Source organism: Prosopis cineraria, unplaced genomic scaffold (genome assembly GCF_029017545.1).
Source record: "Prosopis cineraria cultivar Desert tree isolate PC_DT_omini unplaced genomic scaffold, ASM2901754v1 PC4, whole genome shotgun sequence".
Taxonomy (NCBI): Eukaryota; Viridiplantae; Streptophyta; class Magnoliopsida; order Fabales; family Fabaceae; genus Prosopis; species Prosopis cineraria.
The window spans coordinates 28,926,605-28,946,810 of NW_026555335.1; the positions used below are offsets into that span (position 1 = coordinate 28,926,605).

Below are 20,206 nucleotides of genomic sequence, written 5' to 3' on the forward strand. Positions count from 1 at the left end.
ATCTCAAATTGAATTTTATAGTTACATTATTGGAAATGGTAAATAAACAAATAATGCTGAAAATCAAAATAAGTGAAAAATTTTTAATGCGTTAAAGATCCCCAAATAAGTCCTATAAAGATAAGTTAATACTAAAAGATCTTTTTTAATTAAGCATTTTAAATATTTAATTATTAATTATTTAAATACATTATTAATTATTAAGTATTTAATAATTAAATATTTAAATATTTAGCCATTTACATGATTTAATTATTTAATTATTAAATATTCACTACAAAAACAAATATTTTTTTGGATTAAACATTTTAAATACTTCTTCTGATGATTAATATAAGTAACTTTTAATTATCCCGTCAAAACCAAGAAATGTTATTTGCATAATCAAAATTGATAGGAATTGTTTAAGTTTCCAACTTTGCCTTCAAAATTAATATTGTAACAAAGAAAGAAAAACATATGCTTTGTGAAGGGACTGAAATCTCCAGATGAAGCCCAGATTCCTTGGTCAAAATAGTTGGCAAGAACACAGCTACCTTGTTCTAAAATTTCATAATCCTTGAGCAACAAAACTATCAAAGAATGTGTATAAATCCATTGAGCCTTTAATGAATCTAGATTCCAACCCAACCTATATTGAATATATCTAATGAAAAACAAAAAGGCATTTGGGTCTTGCTGTAAAGATGAGCCCAAGGTGGACTAACATTTTCTTGAGCCACAGAAGCCCATCTTGCGCAAACTTGAAGCTCATACAAAGAATGTTTGCATAAGATTCAAGCTTCATAAGATTTAGTCTTACCCCATGGTAGGAATCAGTGGCATCTCCAAGCCAATCCCACATTCAGCTTTCAACATTCATTCTTGCAAAACATCACACCCACAACAAATCAAAATAATCATTTCTTAAGTAAGTAGGTGTGACATAGATAATAGGGTTTGAGTCCCTCAAATATCATTTCTCAATTCAATTCCTAAAAGTGTATAAAAACATCACTTAGAAGAAAACACCACCTCATATGGCAGTTAAATTCCTTAATTGATTAATCTTATAATTGCCGGCTGAGGAAATACCTTATATAAAGTAAAAGTGAAGATATATTGTACCAAAAAACATAAGTAAACATATCTTTTGCCAAAAAAAAAACAATAATTAAACATATCAAATCCCCATATACTATCCGCCCCAATATCACTGTCCTCCATTCCCCAACAAACTCAAGCACACCACACATCATTAGAAACGATAGGTTTGCCTTTCGTAAAGGGTTTTCCCCCCAAACAATTAAGTTTAAAACTATTTATATAATTTTTATGTGTGATTATATATACAAGATAGAATTTACTGTTTCTTTTAATCACTAGAAGTTGTTTTTACCAACTCCTGCTTAGTAGGAGTTTGTGCTATTATAAATTACATCCAGCGGCATTTGTAATTATTTTATGGTTTTTGAAAAAAAAATAGGTAAAATTTTAATCTCTTAAATTATATATCTTTTCAATTATACCCTCATCATAAAATACTTTATATACATGTCTAAATAATAATAATTAAAATTTCAATACATAATATTTTAAAAAAATAATAAATAAAATAGTGATATAGTTAAAAAATTATAAAAATAACAAATTGTCATATATTTTAAATCAAGTAAAACTTATAAAAAATATCTTATGGTTACGAGGAGGTGCACCCCTTCATCCTTTATATATATATATATATATATACATATATATACTTCTCAAGCATTTTTTTCAGGTAGGTTAAGAAAAATTATTACATTATTTTATTTTTTAAAAGTATTTTTAATTTTCAATCACACACTTATTAATTAAAGGGAATCTCATCATGCATGCCTGGTTAGAGTTATAAAATTATAGAGATAAAAATGGAACATGATTTGATATCTTGACTGGACATTTTAAAATTTCTTAAAAGGTAAATATAATTATACACTGTTTGTTATCTAATATTTTTTGAATTATAAAATTAATTTTTAAGAAATCAGTATGATAAATCTTAAAAATTTTAAATTAATAAAAATATTTTTATTTTTCAAAAGTTGGCCCAGGCCGATTCGCCTCTGATTACTTCCTCTATCAGTTTTGCATGCATCAATACATTTTGTTTTTCTTTCATGGTTTTTTCAATTAATAAAATTGTTATAACTTGTAATCCACCTGGGCCATTAAAATTTGAATATTTTATAATAACATGTGGTTTTTATCCTTTAATTATTTATATTATTTTCATATTTAGATCCTTATGAAATATTATTTCGAAACTAATTTGATTAATATTATTTAGTTTTTGTCGATTAATAGTTTTTTTAGAGTTAATGCACATTTTTACTCTTAATTTTTTTTAGGAGCAATGGGCATCCTATATTAATAAGTGAGCCAATTTTATTCTTAAAATATTTTTTTCAAGAAGCAAAAAATTTCTTCTGTCAGTCAATTGTTAATTTTGTCAGTAAGGCTAAAGTGGTACTCAGTGCTTTTAAAAAAAAGACTTCAGAGTGCTCGGTATTTTGAAGAAAAGAGTTCAGGAGTAAATTATCACAAAAAAAGCAAATTTAATTGTATTTTTCAAATTCATTTAATCTTGGATTTCATAACTAAACAAATTAAAAAAATAATCTAAATATCAATTACAGTAAAAGTACAAAAAAAAGAGTTTGTTTTGATGAAACATTCCCCCCTTCCTAATATGGTCTATTCATTTAAAAGTATAAAGCATTTTTAATCAAATCTCACTCTCCCTTCATTTAAAAATATAAAGTATTTTAATCAAATCTCACTCTTAATAAAATAATTATTTATTTTTAAACTAATTTTATTTTTTCATATTTACCCCTATTAAACACCCAAATAAATAAAGTGATTCATTTAATAGGGATACTTAAAAAAATAATAATTATATTTTAAAAAATTAAAAATACCTTATATTTTTAATATTTAACTTTTTAAAAAATATTTTAACGGTATATTTTGTTAAAAATTCAAGTGGGCTTTGTGGTATTGAATACAATTTAATATTAATATTGATGGATGATATTAATACTGAGTAATAGTCACTCGTTTAATTGTCCTATTTTAGTGGATTCGCAAAATTTCTCATTTTGTCCCCCTGACTCAACCCATTCAATATAGACTCATCTTTCTTGGCACAAATTTAATGTTTTTATTTCACAATTTTATTTTAAATGGCCACACTCGTTCTTGACTATTCCAAGCCCCCGTCAATGGCTTGCTTCAGTACATCCTAGAGTTACGTCAATGTCTTGCTTTTTTATTTTTTATTTTTTATTTTAAACGAAAATCAATTTCCAGAGGACCCACCATTTTCCTTTAATTTCTTTCTCTTCTGAGTTGTATTCCATCCGTCTACTTTCGTCTCTGAGCCCTTTTCGCAGCTTTACGATGCATATTCCCATGGCTTCCATTACTCTGTTCTTGCTGTTTGCACTGCTATTTGCAAACACAGTTACAAATCAACAAAACCATTCCACCTTCATAAGTTTGGGCTCATCGATCTCCCCAAAAAACTCTACTTCGTGGGTGTCGCCCTCTGGTCTCTTTACCTTCGGCTTTTATCCACAAGGTAACGGCTTTGCCGTTGAGATATGGCTTAAGGGTGAACCTCAAAACACCACCGTTTGGACGGCTAAGCGTGACGATCCACCCGTGTCCTCTGATTCTATCGTCTACTTAACCGTAGACGGTCTGATGCTGCTTCGAAGAAAGGAAGACAATGAATTACTCACTGACAATGTGTCAATGCCGCCTGTAGCTTCAGCATGTATGCTTGATTCTGGGAATTTTGTGCTTTACAATGAAAGTCATAGTGTTATCTGGCAAAGCTTTGACTTCACCACTCACACCTTATTAGGAGGTCAGAATTTTTCTTATTATGATACACTGATCTCTGCCTTGTCCAATTCAGATCACTCAAGTGGATATTTTGCTCTCTGTATGGATTATGACGGAAATCTTACTGCTTACCCAATGTCATATGAATCGAATGTTTACTGGAGCACAAATGTTCCAAACAATTTTTGGGAAATGGAATATCCACATCCATTTATGAGTTTGAATCTTACAGGCTCTCTTGAAATATGGGATTTCAACCATACCCAAGTTTTATGTTGTGGCCAATAGCACCTCCTATGTTGCAAAGAATGCAACCTTAGTCTACCGAGCAACACTCCATGTGGATGGGAATTTTAGATTGTATGTCCACCAATTTGAGAAGAATGCTAGCTCAAACGTGAAAGTTATGTGGCAGGCTTTGTTAAATCAATGTGAAGTCAATGGTTTTGTGGCTTCAACAGTTATTGCTCAAAAAATGGCACCAAATCTGTTTGTCAATGTTATCCTGGATTCGTACAGTTCAAAAGTGATAATAACATGTTCCTGGAATGCAAACGGACGAGGAATGAAACCAATGATGATCTAATGTTGCTCTACGATGTTATTACTTTGCCCGACATGAACTGGAGCACTCCTCCTTATTTGGCTATGCCATTGAACTTGAAAGCTTGTGAAAAGTCTTGCAAGGAAGACTGGGATTGTCGGGCAGCATTTTATACAAGTGGAAGTTGCAAGAAATATAAGCTTCCTCTTAGATTTGGAAGAATTGTTCACAATGAATCAGGCATTGCCATCTTGAAGTTGCCTATAGGAACTAAAGCCCCTCCAAACATCACCACCCCATCTGGAGGGAAATCGATCCTTGTTGATGACAAAAAAAGTTTGATTTTGACTCTCATCCTAACTTTGGGTTCAATTTCATTTGTCTGCTTTGTCGCTGCATTATCTATTTTCTTCATCTACAAGCATCAAGTCTCTTTGTACACAAAGTTGTCTACAAATGAGAATCTAGGATTCACTGAGGATTATAGTTTGCGAACATTTTCATTTGATGAATTGGTGAACTCAACAGGAAACTTTAAAGAAGAGGTTGGCAAAGGATCTTTTGAAACAGTTTATAGAGGTACAATACATGGGAGTAACAAAAGGGTTGCTGTGAAGAAGCTAGATGTCCTTGATGAAGGGCAGAGGGAATTCAAAGCAGAAGTTACTGCAATTGCTTGAACTCATCATAGAAATTTGGTTCAACTCCTTGGCTATTGCATTGATGGTTCCAGAAAGCTTCTTGTTTATGAATATATGAGCAATGGGTCACTAGCAGATTTCCTGTTCAAGGCCGAGATGCACCTATCATGGAGAGAAAGAGTCAAAATCGCATTCGATGTAGCAAGAGGAGTTTTGTATCTACATGAAGAGTGTGAAGTTTGTATTGTCCATTGCAATATCAAACCTCAAAACATACTCATGGATGAAATGTGGACAGCAAAAGTATCTGATTTTGGACTTGCAAGGCTATCAATTCCAGAACATTCAAGAACTACATCTGCAAATGAATCAACAAGTGGCTATGTGGCACCTGAAGGACAAAAAGATGCATTAGCATCTGTAAAAGTTGATGTCTATAGTTATGGTGTGGTGCTATTGGAGATTATATGTTGTAGAAGAAATATAGACGTTAAGGTCTCCTCAGAAGAGGAAATTATGCTTTCAACTTGGGTGTACAATTGCTTTGTGAGAGGAGAATTGAATAAATTAGCAGTAGATGATGAAGATGTAGAATGGAAGACAATGGAAAGAATGGTGAAGGTGGGGTTATGGTGCATCCAGGAAAATTTATCTTTACGTCCGTCAATGAAGAATGTGATATTGATGTTGGAAGGGTTAAAAGATATTCCAACTCCTCCATGTCTAGCTCCTCTTGTTGGATAATTTGCAAGATCATGGATCTTGGTGTGCAAATATCCATCCTAATAATGGTGCTGTCACATTCAAGGTTTTATATTTACCTTTCTATCTTAGGCCTATATGTTGCTAAGGCAAGTTTATTTATCTTAATGTCATGTTTTCACAATAGCACGCTAGTTTCCAAATGCGTTGCATTGCAGTTTATTTATGATATAAATATCCAAGGTCAATTGAAATTATTTAAGAGGCCTGATATATTATTATTTATCTATTTTCATATTATTTTTTTAGATTTTAAATTTTATAATCAAGTAATTCTAACATTTCTATTTGACATTTTTACCACTCAAAATCCTATAAAAAAAATTAAAACAGTCATAATTTCAAACTAAAAGTAAAATAAAGAATAAAAGAGCAACAAACACGATTGATGTGACTGACACCTTAGATCTATGATTGGTGTTCTTTGCTTTAGACAAAACTCCAATAAGAAAATAAAAGGATATTAATTAATAGTAGCAAATGGCAGAAAGAAGCAAATCAATGAAGCAACAATGCAACAAGTTGAGCATGAGCAACAGAGCAATAAATTTCGAGAATTGATATTGGGAATGTGAGTAATAGTTGCCGTGAAATATGGGGCAATAAATTTTTAATATGAAGATGTAATTAATATTAATGCTTGATAAAAAAAATGATGACTAGTTTTATAGGATATATTCAAGCTATAAATTCTTAATGAAAATATCAATACTTGATGGGAAAACATATGACCAATTATGTTAGGGTATAAGAAAATATTTTTGAGTTCTAAGGACGGTGGCCTTAATGGCCTAATACCATACACTGCCATGTGATCATTATGTTGTTTGGTAGGAGAGGGGGGGGGGGACAAAGTAAAAATTTGATAAAAAAAAATCAAGATCACATACAATGATAGAATACCTAACATGATCAAACTAATTAAGTCAAATACATTTTTGTTGAGGGTTATAATTTTAAGTTACGGATGGCAATTTTCTACCTTTCTCACTCTTTATCTAAAAGAAACTTTAGAGCACAAATTCTTGGATGGACCTAGCATACCAATTCATCTATAATCCATCCAATAAAATTATATTAATTTAATTAAATAAAATATTACGTGCTATTATTTTTAATGAATTTATTTTTATAATAAGATGCTTATTTAATTTCTCGTATTTTCTCTCTCTAATATATATATATATATATATATGTATATGTATGTATGTATGTTAATACTTGACGGAAAAAAATAATTTTTTTTCTCTAGTATCAATGTCAAAATTAGCTTATATTTAATACTATTTGAATGTTATATTTTTATTGAATGAACTATGAATGACATGGTGTACCACATCCATCTAAAAATTTTTCTCTTTAAAGACTAATTTAATTTAATAGTTGTCACCTTGTGATCATTGTGATATAATTAGCTAGAGTAGTTATTGGATAAATTGAATTAATTATTGATCTGCAGGTCATTAGCTATTGACACTTACAATTACCCATGAGGTAAACTTTAAAACATTAGGTATTACCAATGTTAAGAAAAGCAGACTATTTATTAAATTGAATGAGGTATGGGTTAACAATTCAATAGTTGAATTGTGGTTTGAACTATGGTTTCACCGGTCATGAATAAATTAATATGTTTTAAATAATATATTGTTAAAATAAAAAGAAATAATTGTTTACAATAAGAAAAGTGATTTTAATTTTGAAAAAAATAATATAAAATAAAAAAAACAATATCCATTACTATTCCATCATTTTAATCCAAAATACATATACTTATTTTATAATTTATAATTTATAACGTTAAAATATAAACATACATACACATTTTATGCATATTTCTAACACATGTTCAGTTTTTTCATTTACCAATGCTTATTAGGTATAAACATGTGTAAATTATAATTTAAAAATATAAATTAAAATATTCAAAATTTTAAAAAATAAAAAAGGACCAATTCAACTAGTCAGCCCACTGGTTATGCTGGTTCTAGCTAATTTGAGACCATTTCAAACCGATTCTTGGGCAGTTCTCGGATGGACAATTTTTTATGGTAACTAGACCGGTTCCTAATTCAACCGATCAAACCAACCATCCATAATACAGTTGATTATTACTTACAATGATTTTAATGTCATTTTATTTGGACTAAAATGTGAGTGGGTCGAATTCCACATCATTGGCCCCAAACAAGTGAACGGGTACAAGGCCTAATCCTTAAAGTAAGGAGTTGTTAGATGCACATTATTTTGATGATTACAAAATTTGAGAGAAGGTTTTGTTACTTGTACAAATTATAAAATCAAGATTTTTGCAAAAGCAACTAGGAGGGTAAAGGATCAAGTGAACAAGAGGGGACTTTAAACAAATGGGTTTATTCTTTTTTGTTTCCCCTCTTAGCATGATGTTTAAAAACATTTTTGAGAGCGTGCATTTGCATATAAATGGTGAAATACTAACTGGGGACAAATCATATGCTCATAAACCATGATCATATAATATTTTTTAAATTACTTATTGGTATTGTTGCTAATAATGGTGATATGTTAATCTCCCGATAACTGATCATAGTGTTTGGTCAAATATCATATATTAGGCTTTTTTATTGGTAAGAAATAATATTTATATCTTGGTATTTTTATATAACTTGTGGAGCTTACTCAGTATAATTTTTTATAAGGTACTTAAGTGTAATTATGTGGATCATTTTCTATAAATTTTTAGGTTATTTTTTATAATTTAACTAATGGTTAAAGTTATTTTTTAATGATAGGGTGCTCAACACACCATTTTCAAATGTTAAAAGGAAAAAAAATGCATTACATGTAAGTTTAGGATACTAGATGTTCCTTAGCGAATAATTGAAGGGTAAAAATATATTTTAACCCTTTTATATATTATTATTTCATGATGCCAGGGATAGATTTGTATTCTGTACGTGGGCTGCGGGTAACATAAATGATATGCATTTTAAATAAAAAAGGGTTAACACATATGTTTCATCCTAAAGTATACCATCAGGGACATCCAATGTTCTAAACTCAACTCTATTAAATTACTATTAGAAAAATTAAAATTAGTGTTAGATCTCCAATCTGTCACTAATTATAGATATTAGTGATAGAAATTTTATGACAAACAGAAATCTATCACTAATTATGAAAATTAGTGATGGATATAGAATGTTATCACATTTTGATCAAATTTTATAAATTTAGTGACCGATTTAAATCCGTCACTACTTTCCATTACTTAATATTTATATTAGTGATAGATATTATTTAATTAAAAAACTAGTAAAATGTGCTTAAATATTTTATAAAAAATAAAAAATTTAAAATATATAAAGAAAAATTTATATGAAAAAATATTCTAAATTACCAAACTAAATAATTATGCAAATAATATTTTCTCTTATTATAAGTAAAATATGTAATATAAAATAATATATAGAAAATAACAAATTATTTTTTATTTTATTATGTAAATTAAAATATAAAAATAATTTTTATCATATGAAAATATTTTAATTACAATATAGATAATATAAAATGATATACACAAATATTTATTTTTATAATAAATATTAATAGATATTAAAAATATATTTATTAACAAATAATATATATTGAATTATATATTTATATGTGTTAATGTATCTATATAATAATATATATTATCAACATATTAAATATTTAGAAAATACATTAAGTTAAATTTATGTCTTCAATTAAGATATATATATATATATATATATAATTTTACATATTAAGATTGAAAAGTCATCATAACTTAATTGGCAAAAAGTACGAACGAAAAGAGAGGTCTTGAGTTCGAGACAAGACAATGCCACAAGTAAGAAGAATTAAAATAGAATGTTGATATAGCTATGACATGGCATGGAGGTTCAAGTGGTGATAATGTAGCGGGTGATTGGGGTGATGTATATTTGAGAGGTGGCATGGGAGGTGACAATGCAGTGATTGGACAGGCAAAATTTTTTTAATTATAAAGCAAATTAGTGATAAAGGTTTATTAATTAGTGACATATATTTTCCATCACTATATTAATAACAGACGATCCATCATTAAATATAAAATTAATGATGAATTTTGCTGATTATTGATGGATTTGTCCATCACTAGTTTCATTTTTTCTAACAGTGAATCTTCCCCTTAAACTTCAAAAAACAGTTCAATTTGCCTCTAGTTTGTTAAGAGAAAGTTAACATCCATTAAATAATAGTGAGGGTCTCGTAAAGTGGTCTGGGTGTAATCTAATGTGTTTTTATCTTGCTTATGTGGCTTGCCTTGTAAAGTGACTTAAAAAATGTATATATTTTGATGCCTTTTCATTTCATCATCTCACCCTCCCCTCTCTCTCGGGAGGATCCCTCACCCTCATTGCCTCCTCTTCGTCTCCCTTGCCTCTACCATCATCACCACCTCTTCATCTCCCCTTCCTTTGTCGTTCACTACCTCTTCTTTGTCTCTCCTTCCTCCATTGTCACCACTAACAAATCCCAAATCTTATCTGCACCCTTCTTCCATGTCGCTAAAGCAAATCTGGGTGAAGAAAATATGGACTTTACATTGTCCATCGCTGCTGCTCTCTTGCTCGCAATTTAGTTTCAAGTCAGCCATTATCGCAACTCGTGGATTGCTCCATTGCATCACGTTCACCACTACTCTGTCACACTGATCTCCGTTTTCTCTCCTTGTGCCATCCAACTTCATCAATTTTTTCTTGATTTGTTCTAGGATTTTTTTATTTCTCTTCAATTTTTTCTTTGCTTTGTTATGTTGTTTCAATTTGTTCTATTTAGGGATTTTCTGGTTTTAGTTCTGTATAGATCTCATGTTGTTCTTGTAAGATTTAGAAGCAACACCCAAGAGAGGGATAAATTGGGTGTTTAGCAAAATTTTGACTTTTAAAAGTTTCTTTTAAAACTTGTGTTTGATAGGAAGTGAAACAAAATATTAGTCAAAATACTATTCAAGAAATCTTTACAAAATTTGGTTCCATGGGTATCGCAAAGCCAAATGAACACTTAAATCAAGGATGCAAGAGAACACAAAAACATGCATGTTTTAGGTTCATCCTTTTGTGGATGAGTAATGCAAAAAAGCTTTTAGTGAGACTAAGATCAAAATACATGAGGAGACTCTCTAGAACTTGCGTGTTTTAAGAACGCAAAGTACAAGCTTCTCTGGAATGCTAGAACATGCAAGGGATCATTTTAGAACAATCAAGGAATATATATAAAAAGTGAATGACTTCTTGAACACATTGAAAAACATATAGGTGTGACGCAAAACTCGTGAGTTATGGGTTTGACAGGTTTTGAACAATTAGAATGAAATGAATTGGCTTAAGTGGTCAAGACTCAAACTCAAGCAAAACTTGAGTAGCATACTAAAAACTTGTGATAGTTAGAGTAGAACACATGAGAATGACAAGGTTCAAGTACTCAAGTTGTGAACTGGACTCAAAACACTTGATGATATGACTTAATTGTAACACCCTCATTTAAAAACATTTTCCCAAAAAATCCTAAATAGCTCCTACACGCTGATATGACTTAATTAAATCTTCAGTACTCTATGGTCTTAGGCACACGATATTCAAAATCCTAAATAGCTCCTACACACTAGTGTACTCCCACAAAATTTCCAATACCAAATAGGAAAAAAAAATCTATCCTTAAAATATGTGTCAATTCACACTATCATTTTTTGAATGAACAATGGGCTATAAAATTACTTCAAAGATAACACAATACACCAGAGATTTACAACAAAAATAAAAGAGACAACAAACCTTTTAAAATCCAGCCCTTCCTAACCAGCAATAGATTGATGTTGAAAGGTGTTCAAAAACTTAGAAAGAGTGCCACCGTTTCTAACAAAATTCCTAAGATAGTCACTCATTCTATTAAGAGAAAAACTCACAGAGACATTCCAATCTTTCATAAGTAGTCGCCTAGCATGCATGAGGGAATTGTGCCGTTGAGATGTGGTAGAGAAATCACGAGTTACAGCATTAAAGCTTTCCGTGCAGTGGAGAACAACTTCAATTGTTTTGTGTCCCCTCTCCCAACATATTTCCAAACCATGAATAAGGCCCTGTATCATAGCAGTTATGCCCATGTATGATGGCTTCATCCTATACACACTTGTAACCCATTGGTTATCTTTGTTCCCAGTGCAACATTTTCAATGGAATAATTTTCTCCTATATTAGCCCCTCCTTCTTATTCGACCTTTCCTAGTGCAACATTTTATATTCCTTCCTAATTTTGTTTAAAATATACATTCACTATATTTTAAGAATTGTGTGACAAAGGTCAAAAATCATTTATTTACCTGTCCTTCACTACTAGAAGAGGACCATTTAGCAAATGATGTCATAATTCATAAATTTTCAAAAATTTAATGGGAGCCTTGGGGATAAAACCATTGAGTTATGGTAGTTTGAAATTTCAACATACTTGTACAATTAACACAACAAGATATTTTCTTTGAAAATATAATTTCAACATACTTGTACAATTAACACAAAAAGATATTTTCTTTGAAAATATTTTAAGTGGTAAGAAGTGGAAATAATTTTTTTAACACCAAGATGTGTAAATTTATCCAGAAATTTTCTTATAGTATCACTTTGCAAAAGTTTCTAATCGTTGAAAGTATCAAAAGGGAATAAAATGTCATATTTATTTTCATATGTACTTATATATATATATATATATATATATATATAAGTTGACTTAGGATCAAAACCTATTTCATCTCAAATCATCAACCGTGATTTCATATATATTTAAAGATTACTATACTATATTATAAAAACATATCAAAAGAGTAGATAATAGAACAAAATTTTAAATACATCAAAAATTTCAATATTTTATATATATATATATATATATAATTTGACAAAATATCTTCCTACACTCCTCAAGGTGATTCATTGGTTCACAAGCATTTTTGAAATGACATTCCAATTTAAAATAATTCTCCTCTAAACATTCAAACAATGTGTTCCAATATATTATTTCAAGCATACATGTTTCATAAATGCAAGAGAAAACAAGAACCTATTAAATAGTTTTAAGAAAAATCAATTCATAAAAGTCTTAGATTTGAAGAAAATTTTCCAATGGATCATAAAAATCATACATACATACTCTTAAGTCAATATGAAAAAGCAATAATTGTTACACACACACGCACACTATTTATTTATTTACATTATTCATCATCATCATCATTTTTTTTGTCCTACATTCTCACACTTTCTCTATCTACTCCTCACATTCTACCATTTTTGGTCCATTTACTTGATCTATTCCATTATCATTTTTCTGACACCTCAATAATTCTTCTCATCTTAATTGTTATTGATATATATCATGATTAATGAATCTATAGCTGAGTCTTTTCCCCATCTAAAGCAACATGGATCCTTTTACTACCTCTGGCCCCATGTAAAAATTTTATGTACTCATATCATTAGGCACTACCTCTATCAACAATTTTTTTTTTCACACAGATATTCCTGACACAATTATTATAACCACCTTACAACACAACAAACAAAATCTTACAATATGTAGTTTTCTTGAATCATTTTTCTCATTTCCAATCATGTACATACGATCTTGATAATTAGATACTATTTTCATATTCAAGCTTAGTGATCAGCCTTGCAAGTGCATGAGATCGATATATTAATAAATCCGGAGTATTTCAGGTTGAACCAAGAGGAAGATAGTAATCTTTGTTATTTAAGAAAACAAAAAAGGATTTTTGAAAAATATTTAATAATTAAATAAAGTAAATAAATAAGAAAACTGATAAAAATGATGAACCAACCAATCAAATAAGTGCTAGGGATCAAGATTCACCTATTGGGATGGATTATCCTAATTTAGTTAATTATCTTCAATTCTTTTAGAGTGACAATCATTTCTAAGGTGTCCTCATTACTTTTTAGTGTATTAGGATGTATTTAATTAGAGTTAAATTTCGCTCTCACTAAATTCTATTCTCTAGCTAAATCATAAAGTTATGATCTAAGTCATCACAAGCTCCTAAATTATTTTTAATTTAGTTATCTGTGTCTATCTTTTTAGATCTAGGTAAGTTCTTCACATTTCAATTCATCAAACTACCCACAAACACATTATATAATGGCCACATATATAAAAAGTGATTAAAATGAGAGAGATAAATATAAAAGCAAACATAAATTTCATAGACAAAATTCAATGTTTAAGTAAAAAATTAATTAAAACTAAATAAAGAACAAAATCATCCTAGTCAGGCTACTCCCTACCTTGACTAAGAATTTAAAAAGAATTCATAGATTCAAAACTACAATTTTAGATAAAAGACATAAAAAGAATATAAAGAATAGAGAAAGCTCTCAGCTCGAAAGGCTCCTCCAAACTTTATAATATGCCTCCTAACTTCCATATCCAAGATTAGATGATTTTAAAGGCTTTTGGGAGGTTTATTTAAAATAAATTTGACCCCAAGGTTTAGAATCCAACTAGATCACACCTTATCTAATTAGATATGATAATATTTGATTTAAATTATACTTTTTTATTGACACTTTTCCTCCCATCCGCTCGCGCAAGAATGCTTCATAGGCTTATCTGTGGGTGGTTGAGTGCTAGGTTGCTCAGAATCTCCATTGTGAGTTATGTCCACGCACGGATGAAAGCTTCACAATTTGTCCACGAGTGGGTAAGACTTTTCCTCTTGATTTCTTGGTCCTTGATTATGAGCTTCACGCTTTAAGGTATTTTTTATGCTATTTTGTCTTCTTTTTCTAAAAATACACCAAAATCTTTAGATGAGATATTTTATCTTATTTTATCCCCAATTCAAGCATTAAATAGCCAATATAAAAGTAGAAATGATGCATAAATATGCGTGAAATATTCTCATGTCACTAGTAACCAAAAACAACCACAACTATTCTCAAATCACCTATATGCCCAACACGTATAGAAAATAACATTATATGTTTTTGAGACTTCTATTAGAAATAAGTAAAGGACTTCAATTCAAACACTATCGTGACCAAGTTTACCAACCATAATCCTTTTAAGATCTCATAGCTACATATATTTAATCATATGGATCCATTAAAAAGCCTTAAGTTGTGCCATTACTAGAAAAAATGAAATTAGTTATGGACAAATTCATCACTAATAAGCAAAATCCGTCACTAATTTTAGATTTAGTGATGGATCATCTGTCACAAATATAGCCTCACTAATTAATAAACTTCTATCACTATTTTATAATTAAATTTTTTATGGGTCCCAATCACTGCCATGTCCTCTCTCATGCCGCCTTATAAGTGTACATCACTCACCACTTGCCACATCGTGGTTACTTGAACCTTCATGTCACATTACTGTCATGTCAATAATCTATTTTAATTGACCTCTCTCTTTTCATACATGCCTTTTGCCAGTTGAGTTATGATGACATTTCATTCATAATATGAAAATTTTAATATATATATATATATATATATTACTTAATTGAACACATATATTTAACTTAAATGTATTATTTATTTATTTAATATATTATTATTTAAATATGTTGATAATATATATTATCATACACACACACACGTTAACACATAAATATATAATTCAATATTTATTATTAGTTAATAAATATATTATGTAATATCAAATAATATATATTATGAAAATAAATATTTGTGCATATCGTTTTATATTACTTATGTCATAATTAAAATATTTTCATATTTTAATAATTTTCTCTTATATTTAAATTTACATAATAAAAAAAAATATTTTTTATTTTTATATGATTTTATATTATATATTTTACTTATAATAAGAGAAAAATTATTTATGTAATTATTTAATTTGGTAATTTTTAATTTTTATGCCAATCTCTTTATGTATATTATAAATTTTTATTTTTAAAAATATTTGAGCTCATTTTACTATTTTTTTAATTAAAAATATTTGTTACTAATATAAAGATTTAGTAATAAAAATTAGTGATGGATTTAAATCAGTCACTAAATTTATAAAACTTGTCCAAAATATGATGATGTCTTATAATATTCATCATTAATCCATCACTAATTTATGTAAATAGTGATAGATTTTAGTTTGTTACAAATTTTCATTACTAATGCCTATAATTAGTGAGGGATTAGAGATCCCTCACTAAATGTCCATAACTAATTTTAATTTTTTTAGTAGTATGTCAAGCTTTTTAAAGAAAAATTAGAATGTAGAAGAGAGTACACCTAGGTCATCTTAATCCTATAGAAGTAAGCAATGGCAATCAAGACCGATTCATAGACCATAATAAGTTAATGGCAATGGAGAAATTTGAAACTACTTAACCAACTTGATTAGGGAGTTAAACAATGCATGTGACTACTAGTCAAGCTAGATTAATTTTAGTGCACTTCAAACTCTTCGTAGAGGCTTTCACACTTGATCAAAACTCACTAACACTTCTAAATGATGGTGAAAGGATGATTTAATGACTGCTTGGTCAAAATCCTCATGGTTTAGAGTTATTAGAAGCTCTTTGAATCAAATCATATACATGTGTCACTCTAGGGTCTTCTTGCTTTATAGTTTTTCTTATAACCAAATCTCTTAGCCATTTAATCTTCATCCAAGTCCTTGTTTGCATATGCAATTATACAAACAAGAGTGATCATAGCATGTGTGAAAATTTTCAAATCCAAACTCAGCCAATTGTGAGATACAATACCATTTCCAAACTCCTAGGTTATAAAACATGACAACCTAGTATTAATATCTTTGTCTTGAAACATCCTAGGACTTATGTCTTTTGATATCTCTTTGTAATCTAGAATGAGTTTGAATCTCAATCTTTTGCCTTTGATATTAGGAAGACAAAAGATACAAAACTAAGTTATCCCAAAAATGTCCAAAATTGTCAAAATGACCAAAACACTCTTAGGTTAAGAGTGAATCCTAATTGATTTCAAATGCCAAAATATGCAAGAATTAAGCTTTCAAGAATGCAATAATGCAATAATATTACCCTAAAATGTTTGTAAATAATGCAATATGTTAATTTTCCCACACTTACACTTTTGTAATCCCGAGCAAAAGCTTTCCAAATATCAATTTAGAAATCAAGGATGATAAGATTTCAAACTTGTATCCTCATACCTTTTCTAACAATCAATGTCATACCAAGTATATTTGCCACAAAAGAATCTTAAAAAAAATGCAACCACTAACCAGGGTAAAAGAATAACCACTCAAGGATAAGTGTTTCTTTCCCTCATATAACTATATGATTATAATTTTCACCCATCACCACATGTACCCACCATAGGCTTGTAATCCCCCTACCCCTTCACTACTTAAAAGAGTGTACAAGTTAGAATTATTATGACTTTTAAGGATATATAGCATATGGAATGATATGGATGATGAAGTTAAAACTCACATAGATGCATTTATCCCTTTCAAGTAGAAATCAACGCACAAGTAAAGTTCTATTTGTAAATGCTTAAGTGCATAACATAATAAGAAAATACAACCAAGATATAAAATGAATGAATATTTGGAACCATTTTATTCCTTCTTTCTTTTGTTTCATCTTTTCCTTTTCCTTTCTTTTTCCAAGACTTTTTTTTGTCTTTGATTTTTTTTTCCTTCTTTTCTTTCCTTTTCTATTTCTTTTCCACATACTTTTCTTCTGATCTTTTCATTTCTTCCTCTCTTTCTTTTCAATTTTTTTCAATTCTTTTCTTTTGTTTCTTGGTTCCAAAATACCAATAGGAAAATATAAGCAATATAACAAAAATATTTATAAAGAATAAACAAAAGCCCTCAAAACAATAATGAGGCCAAGACATATCATGCATTTCTTTCATGTTTTCAACTCTAGCATTCACAATTAGCACTATACATTGCATTTGAGTCACTTTAAGGATGATGAGGGATGCATCTTGAAACATGAAAATGAGATAGATTTTTTAGAAAATTAAGGCTGAAAGGGATAGCAAAATATGTCAATTTGTAATAGGTAAGCCTTTTAGTAAAAGAAGTGCAAAGAATGGTTTGCAAATAGAAGGCCTAAATCATGTTCCACAAGCACACTAATGTAGCCTCAATTAAGGAATAATACAAGTTCTAGGGGACCAAATATACATGTGGGAAAACACAATAGAAATAGAATAGGCATGGAGACTCAAAGTGTTCTTCCAACAAGGTTATACTTCATTCACACATAAGATGGGTGCAAATTAAATCTAATCCAACCCCTACTTATAGCCAAAACCTTTTCAGTTCATATGTCAAGTCAAAAAGGCAATCTTTTCCAAGCTTTTCCTCCTAATTACTTTTGAAACAAAACATTTTATTGATTTTAAAATCAAAACTCAAAATTTTTCTAAACTTTTCACTAAAAACGACCCTATGCAAATCAAATGATTACAATCCTAATTCCTTCCCTCATACTTAAAACTTGCATTGTCCTCAATGCAAACAAGACTAATGATATGGCAAGATAGATCAATCATCAATGCAAATGAAAGTGAAGAAGAAGTAATGCAACTAAGTATGTAATGCATGATATGAAACCTAAAAAGAAAAAAATAATCCCATTAATTTATTCCTATTTTTTCTAATCTAATAGAATAGGTCATATCTCTCCCATGCTTGAACCACAAAATGTCATCACAAAACACAATCACAAGCATAAGTAAAGTAGTGAATCATATGTGTGACTTAGTGAAATACTCCAATTATGTGCAAAAGTGTATATGATATAAGCATACAAAAGTACTCCACGTATGTACTTTGTGAACAGTTCAACTAAGTAAGGAGAATGAGAGGAGAGATATGACCTTGAAGAATGTTATGGATCTTTATAATGGAGGGCTTGAGTTGAGAAGAAGAACTTTCCTTATGATCTTTTTGGTGGTAGCCCTCATTCCTTAAAGAAAATATCACATTCAAATCATGGAAATGTAATAAAGAAGCATATAAGTACCTAACACAACCAATGGAGTCCAAGAAACTCAAATCATCATATTATAAGTAGGGTGCTCTAGGTTGGCATGAAGGCACATTATCACATAAAAACAAGTTAATTTGAATATTTTCTAAATGAAATGAGAATTCTCTAACAAGGAAATCAAATTTTCCATCTAAAACATCATGTGCATAAGATAGATCATAAAGATATGTAAGTCACTATATGAAAGCATCAAGTAGTACTCAACTCCACTAAAGAGGGAAGGAGTAAAAACATACAAGAATGGATTAAGCAACAATGACTCTTTAATAGAAGTAAGAGAAGAAGAGATAATAATAGGAAGTTTATAACCATCTCTTAAGAAAGAGTATTTCAAATGTGAAGCCAATAGCTTGAAATTCAATTAATAAGGATCCAAAATGCTAGGAGGGACCTTCTTCACCTACATTTGCTTAGCTAAATCCTAATTCTCTATGCGTTACTTCTTGACTGCACCACTCAAAGTAATTCTAGCATGTTTATCACTTGAACTTTTCTCAAATTTGGCTTCATTTTGCATAGGAATAGCCATAGTTTGAGCCTCTTTTTCTCTTATTTCAACACTTAACAAACTCCTCTCTAAAGGTGGAAAAGGATTAGGTGTAAAAGAACAAGAAACATGGTCAAAATCTTCACAAATATAAGAGCTAAACTCATTCAAGATTCTATGCGTATTGCAAGTTGGTAAACTAGGGTCATCTTGTTTCACTACTTCACATACATAATTCAAGACATAAGAGGATGCGTTTCAAAGTCCAGAACAAATTCTTAATTTATCAAACTCATCCAAATCAAGAAACTCATAAAGAAACAAGAGTAAGTAAAGCTTGCTTACTAGTGGATATTTTGAGTTTAGAAATGCATGTGGTTTGTGATCAATATTTTTCTCATTTAAGGACATGGAATCAGAGCTAATGTAACATCCTAGTTTTTAATTCCTTAATTTACTAAGCTTAATTAGGATAATTAAGTAAGTTGATGTGGTATGTGGTCAGAGGAGAATAATAAGTGTTTTTAGTTGGAATTTCAAGTATAATTTAGGTCTAAAGTGAAATTGGGTCACTTGGGAAGAAAAAAATGGAGAAAAACAAGCTGAAAAGCCTTTGTGCCATATTCCATGGCATATGCATGGTGCACTGCAGGGCCATCAGGCAAAAGTTGTCTTCTTTATACCACATACCATGACATGTGGGGACATGCCATGGTGTACAGTATGAATTCTGTGGAAATAAGTTGCAAACTGATGTGAAAAACAGAAGAGAAGTAAAGAAAAATAGAGGAAACTCGCATTTGCTTTACTAGGGC

At 29.7% G+C, this 20,206-nt stretch overlaps 1 protein-coding gene across 1 annotated transcript; it reads left to right on the forward strand.

Annotated features, from left to right (window-relative positions):
• The first annotated feature begins 3,435 nt into the window (after positions 1 to 3,435).
• On the forward strand, positions 3,436 to 5,997 carry LOC129308930 (G-type lectin S-receptor-like serine/threonine-protein kinase LECRK1). The gene is made up of 4 exons (XM_054950292.1): positions 3,436 to 4,044; positions 4,106 to 4,233; positions 4,335 to 5,057; positions 5,109 to 5,997. The coding sequence occupies exons 1-4, from the start codon at positions 3,436 to 3,438 to the stop codon at positions 5,800 to 5,802; spliced, it is 2,154 nt and encodes a 717-aa protein (XP_054806267.1). The 3' UTR covers positions 5,803 to 5,997.
• The last annotated feature ends 14,209 nt before the right edge of the window (positions 5,998 to 20,206 follow it).